At 42.2% G+C, this 16,850-nt stretch overlaps 1 protein-coding gene across 4 annotated transcripts in view; it reads right to left on the bottom strand.

Moving 5' to 3' along the window:
* Nucleotides 1-16,850, bottom strand: part of ACAP2 (ArfGAP with coiled-coil, ankyrin repeat and PH domains 2) — a 73,291-nt gene that overhangs the window by 7,844 nt on the left and 48,597 nt on the right. The window contains exons 11-23 of one of the 4 annotated variants that reach the window (XM_068145626.1): nt 12,334-12,385; nt 10,558-10,658; nt 9,267-9,372; nt 8,665-8,873; nt 8,382-8,451; nt 7,136-7,230; nt 5,701-5,885; nt 5,255-5,359; nt 4,767-4,859; nt 2,901-3,088; nt 2,492-2,601; nt 1,841-1,951; nt 1,544-1,605 (exon numbers count right to left, since the gene is read on the bottom strand). In XM_068145626.1, coding sequence (XP_068001727.1) covers nt 1,544-1,605; nt 1,841-1,951; nt 2,492-2,601; nt 2,901-3,088; nt 4,767-4,859; nt 5,255-5,359; nt 5,701-5,885; nt 7,136-7,230; nt 8,382-8,451; nt 8,665-8,873; nt 9,267-9,372; nt 10,558-10,658; nt 12,334-12,385 — 1,487 coding nt within the window. The remainder of the gene's footprint in view (nt 1-1,543; nt 1,606-1,840; nt 1,952-2,491; nt 2,602-2,900; nt 3,089-4,766; nt 4,860-5,254; nt 5,360-5,700; nt 5,886-7,135; nt 7,231-8,381; nt 8,452-8,664; nt 8,874-9,266; nt 9,373-10,557; nt 10,659-12,333; nt 12,386-16,850) is intronic. The other 3 variants (XM_068145628.1, XM_068145627.1, XM_068145629.1) reach the window with 3 other exon arrangements.

Below are 16,850 nucleotides of genomic sequence, written 5' to 3'. Positions count from 1 at the left end.
TAATTGATGATCTATCACAGAGCTTTTGAAGCAAAACACCTGCCTGCCTGCCTTAAAACAAAGGCATTTTACTATTGGAAACTGAGAGTCATTATTTTTGTGTGGTAAAATGAGGAGACTCAGAAACACTTCAGCCTGGCAGTGAAGCAGTGTGCACTGCAGCAGAAGACAGCTTCACATTCAAACCAGCCAAACTAGCAACAGGCTTTTTTTTTTCCCATGCACATAGCCCACTGCATTTTCTGAGTGGGGAATTTTCCTCCTATTCAAGTATATACTTCTAAATTCTCAGTGGCTCTGCCAAGGAGAGCATCTGAATGTCTGAGTGCATAGAACACTTCCATTGGTTTAGTTTGCATTTCTTAGAAGATCTAAAAATAGTTTTCTTCCAGAAAAAGAAAATCTCTCTTCTTAAGGAGAAATGAGATAGATTTGGTTTACTTAAGAGAGGTCATCTAGGATATTGGCACAACACTCCATGTTGCCCCTTGAGCATATTCCAGCCCCAGTCTGCTAAAAGACACGAGCACAGACAATCCTTACGAATCACTGGCAAACACATAAGGGCTTTTTAGGAGTGAGGCAAGACTACTCCACACTCAAGCTTAAACATCAGGTTTGCCTTTCACTACTTGGAGGTACAGTGGAGTGCTCTCAGCTGTCTAACCTGACAACCAAGTATGCCTTCATTACTGATACCTGCATGAGATTAAATCAGATCCCTATGGGAGCATAGCAGAAATGCTTTGCAGAAAACATCACATCAGCACAAGGTGTAATAAGTTGGGAGCGAGTGCCTGAGAATTAAGTTGCACATATTCATTAAATATTACCTGGACTCTTTTTTGGTATCAGTTGGCTCAAATTCCTGCCAATTCTGGTTTTTTCTTTCAACATGTTTTTAAAATGAAATGGTTTGTTCCTGTGCATACAAAAATACACACTCCAGAATGACTGCTCTGTTTCTTGTTTGTACCCTGACAAAGACAAACCTTTCAAAAGAAAAGCTGAGGAAACAACAAGGTTCCTATTTCTGTCTGGAATGATTTTGATCTAGCTGATGTACATTTTTACAGTGGTGTGCAAGCATTCACTCTTTAAAAAGAAGAGGGCCATTCCACAGGAAGGAGAACACTATCCTGTAAGAAGATGAACTCCTCAACTGTCGCGGAGCAGCCTGGGTCAGAAGGCTTCTATTAAATCATGTCAGGTGAAACCTAGTGTTACATGAATGTCAATGGAACATCAATAGGAGAAAGCTCTGGACCATTACTAGCAAGATAGGTTGGTAATGGCAGTAGTAATATACACTACTAAAATAATGTAGTTCAAACACACCTCTAAGGTCCTGTAAATACTCTGACAGTCACACCAGTGAATTTCAGTGAAGCTTGAACGTGTGATGGCTGCTTATAAAAAACCCATTATTGTATGAAGCTACCTTAAACCACCCTCAGATCCTAAGAATCCAACTGTAAACTGATAAATTCCTGAATGCACTTCCTATACTGCATTTCAGTATGGTTATTAGTAGAGTATTGACCTGGCTGTCCATAGAGTCCTTCTGATTCACGCATTTCTTCATTCATCCTTGCCAAACGCAACCTGGGAGTCAGGAAACAGAAAGGAAAATGGCATCTTTGAAGTACCAAAAAGACTGCAAAATTCAAGGCCTACACTGCACTCCTGAACCTCACAGCAGTTACAGGTCACTCCCCCAGATCTTTCTTCTGCTCTCCTTGTTTTCATACAAAGAAAATCTGGATGTGTCTGGTAATTTTAACTTGAAATAGAGTGTGGAAACCCAGTTACTGAGCCAAAAGCTGAAGGTACAACTTACAGTGTTACAATATCTGCATTTGCAGCTTCTACTGCTATACTCAGTGGATCTTTCCCATCTTCATCAGTGGCATGCTGGTTTGCTCCTCGTTTCAGGAATAAGCACACCTGCCTGTTTAAAGGAACAGTAAATAAATCAGTCCCAGCTGGATACAACATACTTGACTTCAACCATTAAGAGTCTCTTGAACATCCCAAAACAGCACTTTTCCTCCAGCACAACTAAGACATGAACACAGAAGTAAGCAACAACTTCCAACTGTTTAATCCACATGAGAAAGGTAGCCTAAGTCAAAGCATTGCAGCAGTGTGTTGACTCCTTTAGAAGCGAGGTTCTACCTTCTGAGATCGCCTTAGGTTGTAGAACTGAACAAAAACCTCAACCCTCTTACCACAACAGACAAGAAAACCACTGAGCAGGGTAAAGCTAGTTTCCCAAAATGGACAAGGGTGTTTGGAGGTGTGTGCTTTGCTAGCAGATAAGGTTGCTAATTCAAAGAGTTATTTCCTCTTACCACAGAAGGATGTAAAGAACCACCTCACTGACTTGAAATACAGAGAAAATGTCAGAATGTCTGGGGCAATGAGGAAGCTCCACATTAACAGATAAAGTAAAGGATGTCAATGTACAGGTTCTGGGGCAGTGAGTTACCCAGTGTGTCCTAGAACCGTGGCATGGTGCAAGGGTCCTCTTCCTTTCATGTCCCTGATGTTCACATTGGCCCCGTTCTGCAGCAAGAATTCACAAGTAACCAACGAACCCTACAGAATAAAAGCCAAGAAACAATTCAGCCCCAGATCTCAAGAGTAAGAGCCAAACCTGTTCTGCCTTCTCACTGCTGAATCATGTGGCAATAGAAAGAAAAGGGATTTGCTCCCCTATCAAATTTGAACACAGCTGAGTTCACAAACAACTCGGAGAACAGGCTCTAAAGAAAAATTCAGCATGGTGTTATTGTTCCCTAGGGAAGCAAGCAGTTCAAAAGGAACAGTGACACAGAAATATTCCTGTTCTTCCCCTTCCCCTCCTCCCACACCAGCTGCTGCTGTACATCACATACCCCTCGCACTGCCTGAATGAGTGGTGTTGTTTTGTTTTCTTCTACGTTGACCCAGTTTACTTCAGCTCCATGGGCCAAAGCTTCTGCCATATCAGGAAGATTCTTCTCGAAGGCAGCTCGATACAGCTGCAATCCTGGGTTAGGCTGTTTGGAGTCAGGGAACACCACAGACTCTTGCTTATCTCCTTCTGGAAAGGAAAAAAAAGTTGCTTACCTAATGCCTGTTTTCATAAGGTACCTCCTGGAATTCTGACCAAAAATTTTCATACCTCTGAGCTGCATAAGGCAGCTGAGGTTTTGCCTGGTTGCCCTGTTCTGCCAGGAGAAGTCACAGATGCCTTTAGCTTGTTTCAGCATTCAGGCATGGCCATTTCACAGAATTACAGAATCATAGAATCACAAAATGTTAGGGGTTGGAAGGGACCTGGAAAGATCATCCAGTCCAACCCCCTGCCAGAGCAGCATCACCTAGAGCATATCACACAGGAATGCATCCAGGCAGGTTTTGAGTATCTCCAGAGATGAAAACTCCACAACCCCCCTGGGCAGCCTGTTCCAGTATTTAGTCACCATCACAGTGAAAAAATATTTCATCATGTTTCCATGGAACTTCCTGTGCCTCAACTCCCACCTATTGGCCCTTGTCCTGTTGTTGGGCACCACCAAGAAGAGCCTGGCTCCATCCTCTTGGCATCCACCCTTTACATATTTACAAACATGAATGAGGTCACCTCTTAGTCTCCCCTTCTCCAAGCTAAGGAGGCCCAGCTTAGCACTGCCCAGCAAGCATTCTCTCCACTGTACTGGTATGTGTGACTATCCCTCCACCCACCTGGGCATCCCATGTCATTTGTAACAAATTGTTTTAAGTTAGAACTGTGTTTTACCCTACACTGCAAGACAGGAATAAAACCAATTTCCTGCAGATGTGCAGTCATACAAATCTGTCTTGATCTGCAAGAGTTTGACACACTCAAATACGAGCCTAACACAATCCTGATCTAATCTTTGTTAAAAGAGACCGTTGTCATTTACCAATTACTCGCTGTGGTTATAATCTTTTAGGCTAAAGCATAACCTGTTTTTATATGTTAAGAAAAGATATGCAGAGTGAAGTCTGAGAAATATAGACACTGTGATGTTTAAGCTTTCATGAGTTACAGGATCATAAGTTTCTACCATGCAGTCAAAGAAAGGATCCAAGCCACATACTGCTCACCTATGAACCACGGCAGTTAACTACTGGGTGTAAAACATGTATCTGAAGAGCATTTTGATTGTGGAAGAGTGGGTTTGCTTTAGAAATAAATGTTTGTGATATTCTGACAAGCCATGCTCAACAGATCTGTCAGACCAGGATTCTAATATTAGATCACAATGAATATCATTCATCAATTCATAAAACCTTGAGTCCATAGGGGTGTAATGTTTAAAGACATGGGAAATTGCATGCAAGTACAAAACAAAGATTAAGCAAGAATGCTCAAAGACTACACTACAGCTGCTATTTGTGACTTCACAGATATTCTATCTCCAATGATTTAACTCTTTATAAAATGGCTGTGCCTTTCTGTGGAGACTTGTTTGCATCAAAATGCAGCAAGCATTACTCCATCTGCAAAAAACCCCTGAGGTCTGGCTCAGGCTTCACCTGAGGAGAGACAGCATTTCTCTGAACTTGGGAAGGGTTCAGTGTCATCCTTGCTACCAGCCCTGGAGGAGAGAGAGCTCACTGATGGAATGATTGCCCTTGTTAAAGCTGTTTCAGCCCAACAGGAGGGAAGACACATGAATTGTATCAAGTACTAATCCGCTGTACCCAGAAGCTGGTTTATTTTTCACCCTGAAGCACAAAGCCTAACGCACCTGGTTCATACAAACTGTTAACTGACACAGTCGAGGCAAGGTGTTCTCTGCTGTCCTCAGCACTTGGCTGGATCCCACTGTCACTGCTTCGTACTGTTTTGGGGAGAAACTGCAATTACTATGCAGACCACAAGTTACCTGCTCCTGAGAGATGCCATGATAATAAAGCAAGCTCTTATACTTGGTCCTGAACATACATAAAAGGATATCTTTTTTTAACTGCTAAGAATTACTCAATACTCTTGATGCATCCATAGGAAACAAAAATGTGAAGTGACATATTGCACTCATAACATTTAGCGTTGTTATTCATGTTGAAGATTATAAGGAAAGCAAAGATCAGGATAAGTAAAAAAGCTTAAATTATTTCATGAAAACACTAAGCGATGCTTTCGGCTGGAGACACCAGATCAAAGGCAGGGCCATGGCCACAAGACACAATGGATCACTAGTGCAAACACTGAACACGCCATAGCTGTAGTACTTACTACTACGTAGCTTTGAAGAGGTATCAAAGTAGGAGAAGAGTGAATCTAGTTCATCAGGACAGAACAGAGACTCCCGCCTGGCCTCCTCGCTACTTACAGCAACCGCTGGGACATGCAAGTTAGCAAAGCACAAAGCAGGCAGTAAGGAAGGGATAGGGCAGGAAAGAAAGTTATTGGAAAGATTCAGAAGGATGAAAGTACGGAGGAAAGAAAGTGGTTAATATGTTTCTGAGTGATACACATTCCCACTCCAAATTCTTCCCCACCTAGAAGTGCACATCCCTGAACAAGTTTCTCTTCCTCCCCTATAGGTCAGAACTAGGCTGTGACCCATTAAAAAACAGATTCCAATTGCTCTGCACAAGGCAGGCAAACAGGTAATACAAACCCATGCCACCTGAGACTGACTGTGTGCAACACAGCTAAGGAGAGAGGCGTGGAAATACCTTTTTGGGATGCCGCACCTTGGTCCCCTGCCCAAAGGGATTTTTCAGGGCCGCTGTGCCTTTTGTCTTCCTGACTCGGAGGCAAAGCTTGTGTTCTGGCTTCAAGCAAAGCTCCTGATGCAGGCTGCTTCTCTACAAACTTTTTTTCCACGTATTTTGCTCTGATGTATGCCTCCCTCTCTTGCCTGTCACACACAAAATCCCTGGAGTTAGTAAGCCGATAGTTTCACGTCTTCAGGCATTGAAAGAACATTTATTTCACACTAAATCCAGTAACCAGGGCACCTCCAGCACATGTGATGGAAACATGAAAAGCACACTCACTCTCCCTGGATGCCTCATTAAATTTGGCATAAGGCTCAAGAGACAGTAATTTTGTTGTGCTCATGCATGTATGTTTTCTTTCAGGCTGTGACTTCAGAGAGTGTAGGTGGAAGAAACAAGCATTAGTTACTGCATGCTACTTCTGGGTATTAGTCCCTTATACATCCTTTCTATTGTTAATAACCAATTAATACAGTATGTATTTAGTTTCTGCAAATGGCAACATTTGCCAAAGGAGCATCAAGATTGCACAAGACAACAGCAACAAGGCTCAGGCAGGCACATGAAAATATTTGCTCTTGTAGCCTGAGGTTATCTCCTTCAGACATACGCCAGTGGTGACAAGCTGATGGAAGGGGCTATAAAAGTATTACTCCTAAAACTGCCAAAAAGCAGTTACTACTTTAAGTTAGCAAATCTCCTAGATTATTTTTAACATAGTCTCCAAACTGCCAACACTTTATAAAGCACTGTTTTCTAGAGCATACAACTGCCTGACAAGCAGCAGCACAGAACTAGAAAGCTGGTAAACCCCCCAAGTTTTTAAGACATGTTGTATAGCAGAGGTTAAGCAGCTACCCCCAAACACCAATTAGCATCAGAGAAATGGAAGACAGCAATACAATTATTAGAAGGCTGCTGTAAAGCAGCAGAGCTCATGTACACTGTAGGCAGAAAGAAGGGAGTGTTGTGGGCATCTTGGAACAGAACTCAAGAACAGCCACTGTAACCAAAAGACTGTAAGCACAGGCTCCTTCCAGGAGCATGCTCAGAGAGCAAATACTGCTGGCTGTGATGGTTCAAAGAAGACAAGACATTAAAAGCAACATGCCCACGTTGATGGGACAGCACAGGATGCTCTAGAGTGTCATCAGAGGAGGAAGTGAGATCAGAAAAAGAACAAATGAACAAGAAGTTGAGAAGGACAAACAGAAGGCACACCCAACAGAGACAGTGAGAAAAGGGAGAGAGCAAAACATACTGGTGAAAAGGGAAAAGAAAGAGTACCTCAAAGGTGTGTTACACAGTTAACTGGCAGCATCTTTTAAAGCTGGCAGCTGAAGGAAGCAACATGAAAAGGAAGGAGGAGGCACTGCTAGTAAATTACTACCTTTGGCTTCCAGGTTGTGGCTTCTTTATTCCCACTTTTTCCAACTTGGCTTCATATATTCTATTTATAACATCATTTCCCAATTCACACATAAGCTATGAAGCAAAACAAATAAATTCAAATACAGTTGCAAAAGGCTTTTTAATCTCCCTACTTAGCTATTTTTAACCCCTCTCAGTCTGTTGTTCTAGCTTGGTGTTTTCACTGGTAAAAGTAACCTTACAGAAATAAGCAAGGGTTTATAGCATGATAATGAAACAGATCAAATTCTGAGTAAGATAGCAAAAAAAATGATAGTCACTCCTCTAATCTGCCATTCCCCTCTGAAAAAGGGCTGCAAAAATTATCATCTGCCATTCAAGTATCATTTCTGTGCAACAAGGAGGGCATCTGCAGGCCTTATTAAGAAAGGTGCTCTCTTCTACCAGCTTTACTGTTGGCTGTTCTTATCCCATGGGCAAGAGACAATCAATTCCATTCCATCTTGTCCAACAGACATTCCTGCTAAATTACAGTGTGAGGCTGTCTACAGGAAAAGGCTAAAGACAAAAAACAGCCTGCATGTAATACTTTAAGGAGGGTTTGGCCCCTGAAGTCCATATACTGATGGCAATGAGCAGGCTTCATACTTCTAACACCACTTAGAATATGCAGTTCTGGTTCTTAGCTGAACTTGTGTTTTCTTTTTGGTTGGTTTCCTCAGCATGAACACACTGACACTAAAATCATTTAGGGCCAAATCACAAGAGAAACACCATTACTCACACTGCCTTTTGGTTGTTCAGAACAAAGCAGCGATACCCAAGCACCAGAACATGACAGCTAGGAACAAATGCTCTGCAGCAATTATCCAGCTGCACACAGGATCCTTGCCTGAGTTCCTGTTTCAGTGTCACATGATTTTCATAACCACGTTTCACACTGGAATTTTGGCACACAAACAGCACGTGAGAAGAGCTGCAGGAGTGCTCTCCTGTAAGTCAGCAGGGGTAAAACAAGATCAGGATCTCCCTTTAAGAGCTGACCTTTGAATTTTCAATCATGATCATGCTTTGGGCTGATATAGCACTGCCAGTATTTTTCAGCCCAGTATTTTTCAGTTCTGGGGTTTTATGATCAAAGGGCATTAATGAACCTGAAGTTGACATAAGTTCTTTTAGCTTGCAAACTAGTAACAAGAATGATTACTGCTACTGCATGCATTGTAAAAGAGACAGAAAACCAATGTCCAACCATACTGTCATACCTTAAGAAGTTCAGGTTCCCAGGAATCCAGAGTTAAAGATCTTACTTTTGAGAAGTGGACTCCCAAACTCCTAAACAGCATGAAACAAACATTAGCCTGTAAGTGCCGTGCTTTGTCTCGCCTCAGGCAGCTTTGCCGTTCATTTACGCACATAAAGCGGTTACCTTAATTCTCTTTACACACGGGAGGTCTCTAATCTTGCTCCAATATACATTTGGAGAGGCAAACACCCCCCTTCCTACTCTAGTCAATGCACAAATACAGTTCTGAAGAGTTCCCCAACCTGTGTATCCCTGAGCACTCAATGCACAGCGTGATTCCAAGGTTGATACTGGCCCAGCGAGGATCTGCCAAACCACAGTCACAGCAGGCAGCATTACCAGGAATGCACTGAACTCGCTGTAGGGCACTTTCTCCCTTCAGTAACTTCTCTTTTGTCTCACTCCCAGATTCCAGGCTGCCAGTGGAAGGGGATGATTTCTTCTCCTGTTTCTAAAAAAAACAGAATACAAAGCAAAAGAAGAGACACACACAATAAATCGAAGTCCCTCAGATGAGAACAGTTCACTGGAACCCTAGGAAAGCAACTGCTAAGGCCAAGGAAAGAGAGAACTGTCAAACTGGTTAGCTTTCTAGAAGAAACATGAACTGAATATAGGAGAAGCCTATGAATTTTAGCCACACTACAGAAAAGTCTCATCAAAACATGCCAAAATAACATTGAAGTGAAAGACAGATTAGATATAAATCCTAGCCTTCAAAATCTCACTGCATTTCCAATGGGTTCTTTCTTTCCTCCCCCCAAACAAGAGGGGTTTTTCTCCATATTTAATTTCCAGGATCTAAAAGGGAGTTGTGATTTGGCTGGTGGTTGTTCAAACTCACCTCAGCTTCATCCCCTTTCTCTCTATATGCTGTAGCAATGCTGGTCTGAACAGCCTTAATCCATGCCTGCCGCAGCTTTTCCGAGTCAGCCTGGAGCATGCAGCTTCTGTGAGGAATCGCACACATGGTCAGATCCAGAGAGACTGACTGAGCAGCTAACATCAAACAACACATGGTTCAATAAAACACACACTCCTGGGAAGGCTTCTGGCTATTAGCAGAATGATACTGCTTAGCAGGCACCATCTCATAAACTCATCCATTCAGGGCTAAGAAAGCAGCTGCCCCTTTCATGGTTTGTGAACTCTGTGTTGCAGAGCTATTTGCAGGTAATGCTAAACCAACACTAAAACATGACTTCTCAAATAACCCAGAGAAGGGCTTAGCTCCCTATTCCCTTTTTTGTCTCATCCTAAGTGTCTCAGGTTTATATCCCCACATGCAATTTACCTCTGAGACAAGACAGAGGTATCAGTCCAAGGAAACACAATTTTGTTCACAGAGATCAAGAGAAAACTGTTGCAAAGCTCTCTGAGAAAAACTGAACTACTTTTTACAGCAAGAGTCAGTGAAACAGGTGATCAAGTATAAAACTGCTCCAACATTTAAGGGGTGAAAAAATATAGGTGAGCAGGAGCAAAATGCATGTTAAAGTGATGAAGAGTCAAGCACTAGGCACCACTCTATAAAAACCAGAAATTTAAGCCTGAGTGGAGAGTATCAATAACCTCCCAAGCTAAAGACAGGTTGACTTATATCAAGAACTTAAAATAGGGCCACATCTCAAAATCCTTAATGAAAAATCCATGCCCTGCCCTTGCTGCAGCAGAGCTGCCATACTTCTCCAAATACAACCAGTACACTGCACTGCTCAAGGTGAGATACTTTCATTTGGTAGTTGCATTTAGTGCTTTCTGAGCTGTTAATTTAATGCCACTGAGACAACTTAGTAAGATCTTTCTTTCACATGGCACCAATCAAAGCTTTGGAGAAACTGAGAAGCAGCTTTTGATAGTATCAGCTATTAAGCCACAACAGCTCCACGAGCACAAGCTGTTTCTGCAGAATGCACAGGAAGGCATGCTTCTTTCAAATGGAAGTAATCTAAACACTAGGCACACTTCTCACAGCATCACCTACTCTTAGCCAAAACATTGGAGAGCAGAGCTGTTCAGATACTTGTCCTGCTTTGATCTGTCCCAAGAGAAATGTTAATCTCGTGTTGCAAGATCAGTGAGTGCAGTGATTGCTTTGGTTCTGTCAGTAAGTGTGCTCCCCCACTTCTGCTTACTTTGTTGGGGAAACCACCTCAAAGCAGAAGCGTCGCTCTATGTCTTCACAGTGTTTGACTGTGCAAAGCCGCAAATCTTCCACAACTACTGTGGGATTATCCTGAGGCAGAAAAAGAAAGTCACACAGAAGAAAGAGAATAAAGTTACTGACAATCCAAAATGCACCATTGCATTCTATTTCTTTCTTGAGACTGGTTTTTACCTCCAAGAATGAATACAATCAAAAGGTCGAACGGCAGCACATATTTAGGTGAGTTTTCATAGTATCCTAGTATCAATCAGGGTTGGAAGGGACCACAAGGATCATCTAGTTCCAACCCCCCTGCCATGGGCAGGGACACCCCACACTAGATCAGCCTGGCCAGAGCCTCAGCCAGCCTGGGCTTAAACACCTCCAGGGACTTGGCCTCAGCCACCTCCCTGGACAACCCATTCCAGGGGTTCACCACTCTCATGGGGAAGAACTTCCTCCTCACATCCAGCCTGAATCTCCCCACCTCCAGCTTCATTCCATTCCCCCTAGTCCTATCACTACCTGAGATCCTGAGAAGTCCCTCCCCAGCCTTCTTGTAGGCCCCCTTCAGGTACTGGAAAGCCACAATGAGGTCACCTGGGAGCCTTCTCTTCTCCAGACTGAACAGCCCCAACTCCTTGTTTAGCATTTAGCTCACATTTAATGAAAGCTTAGAGCAAACTTGGAGAAGTCCTTTTTTTCCTACAGTTCAAACTATTCAATAACAGCTTTGATTTAAGCAGCAGTGTTCAAAGGACTTTAAAAGATGTGCTTTAAGGAATGAGATTAGCTTACAAATTAATCAGATTATACCAAAAATCAGTAATACTGCAAGCGCCAAACAAAGCCAGAGGCTGGATGGAGAAAAATTGACTCAATAAGAATTTTATTCTAATCTGAAAGCATTTTGTAAAGGCGAATTTAAAAGACCAACACACTGAACAACAACCCCCCCAGTGTCATTGGAATTCATCAACATGAAATGCCCAACTCAAATGTGCTCACACAAACTCAACTGTTTGCTTCCCTTCCAAAGACAGAAAAATGAAGAATCTGGATTTGATGACATCAAGCACCAAGGAACAGCCTCTGAACCTGGCCTATTAGCATCAAAGAGTTTTTCCTTGTTGGAATTTTCCCCTCCATCTCCATACAGTTTTGTTCCAAAATGAGAGCATGGGCCCAAATGTTGATAGAGCATTCGATAGCTTGGGGCAGAGTAGTGCTCGCTGCTGGACCACATACATTAACTTTCCCAGCAGCAAAGAGACTGACATGGACTCCTGAACTGCATTTGCAGTATTAAATGCACATACATAGCACCCCTGACTTTTTCATAACAAATACTTCTCTGCCTTTTCCCCCTGTCCCCTCCCCAACTGCTAAGTTGGGTATGTGAACTCAGCAAGCAGCTGGAGGGAGCAAGCTGTGAACTGCTCAAAGAACAGGACAGAGTACTTCAGCGTCAGCAAGTGTGTACAAGCCTTTTGAGACCATCAACTTAAGGATCTTCTTTGCAATAAGGTAACATAACCCCACAGCAAATGAAGAATGTGTTTACAAGTCCCTCTGCAGGCATCTCAAATATTCATTGTGGCTATTACTCTCATTTTACAAAGGGTGCAACTAACTGACAAAACGCAGTAGGTTGTTGGAGACCATACAGGATGCCAATGCCAGCACTGTCCCTTCTTCCTCTGGCCAATGAGGAAAACCATCCCTCACTACTCCAAACAATCCCAAGCCAGTTTTTGTTGCTTACCTTAAACTTCTTCTGGTACACAAGTTGGTTATTTTGTATTGAGAACCAGCGCCTAGTCAAATGAAGAGACATCCAGAGAATACATAACTGATTTCACAGTGCTTATCGGACTGAAACGTGCTAACATGTCATCTACAACAGAGAGACTGCAGAACAAACTCACAAGAGTAAGGCTGCAGTCAGTTCTGGCAAGTGTTTGGTGAGAAAAATGACAACAGAGAAAGCAGAGACAAAACAGGAAAGAAAGCCAGATTCCAATAATTTTGAGTCCTAAACACAGGCATTGGTGTTACGACAACAGTAGTTAAGCTACCACATAAACCAGGTCCATTTCAGGGAACCTTTACTTCTGTATTTCAGCAGTAAGATGCCATTTAAAACCAAATTGTTTGGTGACACAAATCAGATGGCTCAAGGAACAAAAACACTGCAGCTAGGCAAACTACTCGCTCCTGAAATCTTTTGGAGAGTAGAAGCAAGGAGTAACTTAGCACAGCCCTAAGAATACTGCAGCGTGGCTATCCCGTGCAGGTTTGGTATCTGTGTGTCTTTGGTCTTTCTTAAAAAGGTTTAGATGCTGAAATCAAAAGGAGTGCATACAAAAGCAGCAAATCCAAGGAAAAACTTTGAAGCAGGATTCTAACTTGAGCCTCAACTCTAGGAAAATATCAAATAAAAGATCTAAGGAAGGCATCCCATGACATCCAAAGCAAAATATAACACCTGAGCTCCTCTGAACTGTATCCTTCCCTGTCAAACTTGCCTTTCAGATTGGATACAATCCATAGAGAATGGAAAGGCCATTCATATTATGGAGGGGGGGGGGGGGGGGGAATTAGTATATATAAGCCCATCAGATCTCTTACATTTTAGTGAGGCCACTGAATAGAGCAAAAAGCTGCAAATACAACCATCCCTTTCTAGCTCTTCTGGAGATGCACAAATTAAAAGCTAATCAACCACCACTGGTTTTGAACTGATGAAAATGAAGGGACTGTAAAAATGACTTCTGTCCTGCAGTGGCATTTACACTTTTTATTCTGTTCAGGCTGACAATCTACCCTGTCTTAATCATAGCATGGTTCCTGAACGACCTCAAGTACCCTGCCTATAGCACACATCACTCTCTCTCGGCCCTGCCAATTAGTTTGAATGGCAACAACATACAAAACACTGTATTGCAAAATCTCGTGCTGTTCTCCACAGGCTGTTGAACTCGAAGCTACAGTTGACTACCATTAGTAACAAGAGGGCTCCATGTATTTATTTAACCACCACAAGCCATTCAGGAAGGGAAGCACGCAGAGCCGGTTAGGCAATATTAAGGTACACAAACCAATTAGGTTCCAATCAGGAAAAATCTAGTATTTGTTAGATAGTTAGTACTTAGTAGACAGATGAGATTCTACCTTTCAACAATTCAATTTCAAATGTTGTGCAGATCTACTTAAATTTTAAAAGCAGCAAGAGGATCCTTCTTCCCACACCGGATTTCCAACACAATACCACTCAATCTTTTTCACTTAACTGAACAGTAGAATGCAAAAAGAAGTTAAGCACTCTTTCAGTTTATGAAGAGCAGTAGTTTTGGTCACTGCTACTTAAAAGGTATCACCTTTACCATCTATTAAAAAAAAATATGAAAAAGGTAGGAACTAAGCCTCAAATATGAGCATAAGGCTTAACTGCTAATACTTAAACAGACCACAACAAAAAAGAGCAGACTGCAAAATCGAACTCAAGCTTTCTAAGGTGCTCTTTTGGAACATAACCCCAAAGAGAAAACCCATGAAAAGCAGTGTCTGAGTGACAAGGGACACAAAAATAAACACAGCCTTGCCCCAAGGGAACTGCCCTTAGGCGTTCATGAATGCAATGATCCATTTATTCTACAGCTAAGTATTCAGTGAGTTGAAGCAATTAAGTTCCAATCTGATCAAGGGGATGTTGAGAGAGCACACACACTCTACAACAAATCGGGGCAATCGTTTAAGTCTTCCAACTGCTTTTTCATTCCTAGGACAGAAATGATAGCTGCTTAAGAGAACTTTGCAGTTCAGCCAAAATGTGTGGGGCTTTGGAGGCCTCTTTTAAAGGAAACTTTTATTGTACAAGATCAACACTCGATTCTAAAGCATAACTTGTAAACCATGCTTTTGAAGGGTGATGCCAATGGAGAAGAAAGTGAATGCATTTTATTGTGTGCTTAAAAAAAGAGTGACTGACTGACTCCCCTCTGACACATCAGCACCACAGCTGTTTTATCCAGGTCAAAAAAACTTGGGAGTTATTTAGTTTGAACCAAGTGTCATCAACAAGCCCTACTCATTAGTGCAGGAAACAGACTGCTGGGGGTCTACAGCCAGGAATAGAAGTACTGAAGGTACTGCCACAGGGCGTACCATATCTACCCTGCTCTAAGGACTAACGATTATAAACCTTTAGGCAACGGATGTGCAACAAGTACTGACCATTAAGTGTGCCATTCTGACAACAGCAGGAGAGAAGCATGGCAAAAGAGCTTGGGGAGTCACAAAACAATTTGAATGGCTTCGCTCAGCAGCGCTTGGATACAGCTATCAGGGCTTGGAAACAGAATGTTTTCCATCACTTACACCTGCATCATTCCAAAGAGCATTTATTAAGTATGAAATATTAAAGACTAAATAGGGGGAAAACAATAATCTTCAGAGGATAATAAAAAAGGGCAAAACAACAAACCAAAAAAGCCCAAACTGTAAAACTTAACTATTTCAGGTTTATGTAAAAATAAACCACATCATGCTTATTGCCTGTCAAAAAAGGTTGTTCCACTAGCTGCTCCCAGCAATGCATATAAAACAGAGTGATTAGAGATGTACAACATGTAAAAGCTACATCTTCATTTTCAATGCAGGTGATAAGCAAAAAACCTCACCAACTTCAGCTATAAAAAACACAACCAGAAAACAAAACCTGGACAAAAAAAATCAAAGCACTGATCCTGGAGATTCAGAAGTTTGAGTGCAGAAACTTTGCTTTAATGCCTTTAAAAATCGAGCTAGTTTGATCTTTCTAATGCTTTTGAAGGTGTTGAGCAGCAGGTACAATGGCATCCCAGGCAGAATCCTTCTGTTCTTTTTCTTAGACTGAGCCACTTACACATCCATTGCGAGTAATCAAAATTAAAGGCGGGGTTAATTGAGAGCTTTTTGCGTGCCAAAGAGACATTGGGAAGGTATAAAAAGCTGGTTGGTACCTGATGTGATCTGGCTTTTTCCTGTCATGTGAAAAAATGGGGTAGGATTAAAACATAAGGGAAAGGAGGAGAAGGAATGAAAAAAAAAATGCAAAATGAGCAAAATAAGCAAAGAATTAAGCATGACCTGAAAACACAGCAGAACGAAAAAGGAAAACATTCAGTGCACCCAACCTTCAAACGGCTCAGAACAAACGGAGGTTTGGTGAGAGCTCTTCTCCCTACACCCATATATTCACACAGATCTTTCTTCCCAGGATGGACTTCTTGCAGTTGAAATTCCATGAATCAAAAGAGCTTTCCACCTCCTGCCCCACAATGATAAATGCACCTGCATTCCAGATCCTGATGCCTTAAGTAAGGCTGTGTACAATCAGTTGTATCATTTACAGACAGATTTACATACATTTAGCAGAAGTCTCTACAGCTGTTGGTGTGAGACTAGCCAGCATCAAGATCCCATTTTGATTCCACCAAAGTGTATTATCTGAAATACTCAGGTACCTCCCACATTAGCCATCTACTTGCAATAGAACAAAACTGCAGAGCTCCAACTCTTTCAAAACACTGCAACACTCAACTGCAAATAGCTCTTGGGGTTTGTCCTGCACCCTGCTCAAACGCGATCTGTTTCTCAAAGGAGCATCATGCAGAACTAGCCTAAGAGGAGGAAACATGATGCAAAATCCCAAATGGCTGAAGTGCTCAGGCGACTGCCCCCCAAGCCACCAGCTGCCCCAGGAAGAAACTACACCACCCTAGCAAGAACTTAGCTTGGGATTGGAAACAAGGCAAGTTCTCACTCCTTAGAACAGGCTTTCCCCTTTTCAAAGGGGTGCATCATGTAGTTTTGATCTTTTTCCTCCCTCAGCAACCAGACTTTTTCCAGGATAACTCCCCACAGGGAATTCATGGATTCACTGATCCAGACATGCACACAGAAGCATCACAACTCTCTAGGTGTGATGCTTCTCTAGTCTTAATGCACATACTAATGTGCATCAAACCCAGACAAAATCCATTGTATTATTTCCTTCTCTCTTGAGGCTTTAATGCTGGTGAGCATACACTAACAGTGATAATTCTACTGACATTTGGTGCCTTGAGTTCAGTCTTAGAAAGGCCTTGAACCATCAGAGCACCAATACATGTTACTACTGAGAGTGCAGTCAGCAGTTAACAGGGAAGATCAGGGCCATCACAGCTCAGAACACCAGGAAACCCTAGGATCTCTTTCCAGGAAAACTATTCTGTGTTTATTTCACAGCTGGTTGGTTTT

The sequence above is a fragment of the Melanerpes formicivorus genome, unplaced genomic scaffold (genome assembly GCF_026170545.1).
Source record: "Melanerpes formicivorus ecotype bairdi unplaced genomic scaffold, bMelFor1.0.p_v2 SCAF_12, whole genome shotgun sequence".
Lineage (NCBI taxonomy): Eukaryota > Metazoa > Chordata > Aves > Piciformes > Picidae > Melanerpes > Melanerpes formicivorus.
Note: the sequence above shows the minus strand (reverse complement) of the source record. Positions and strands in the feature narration are given on the sequence as shown.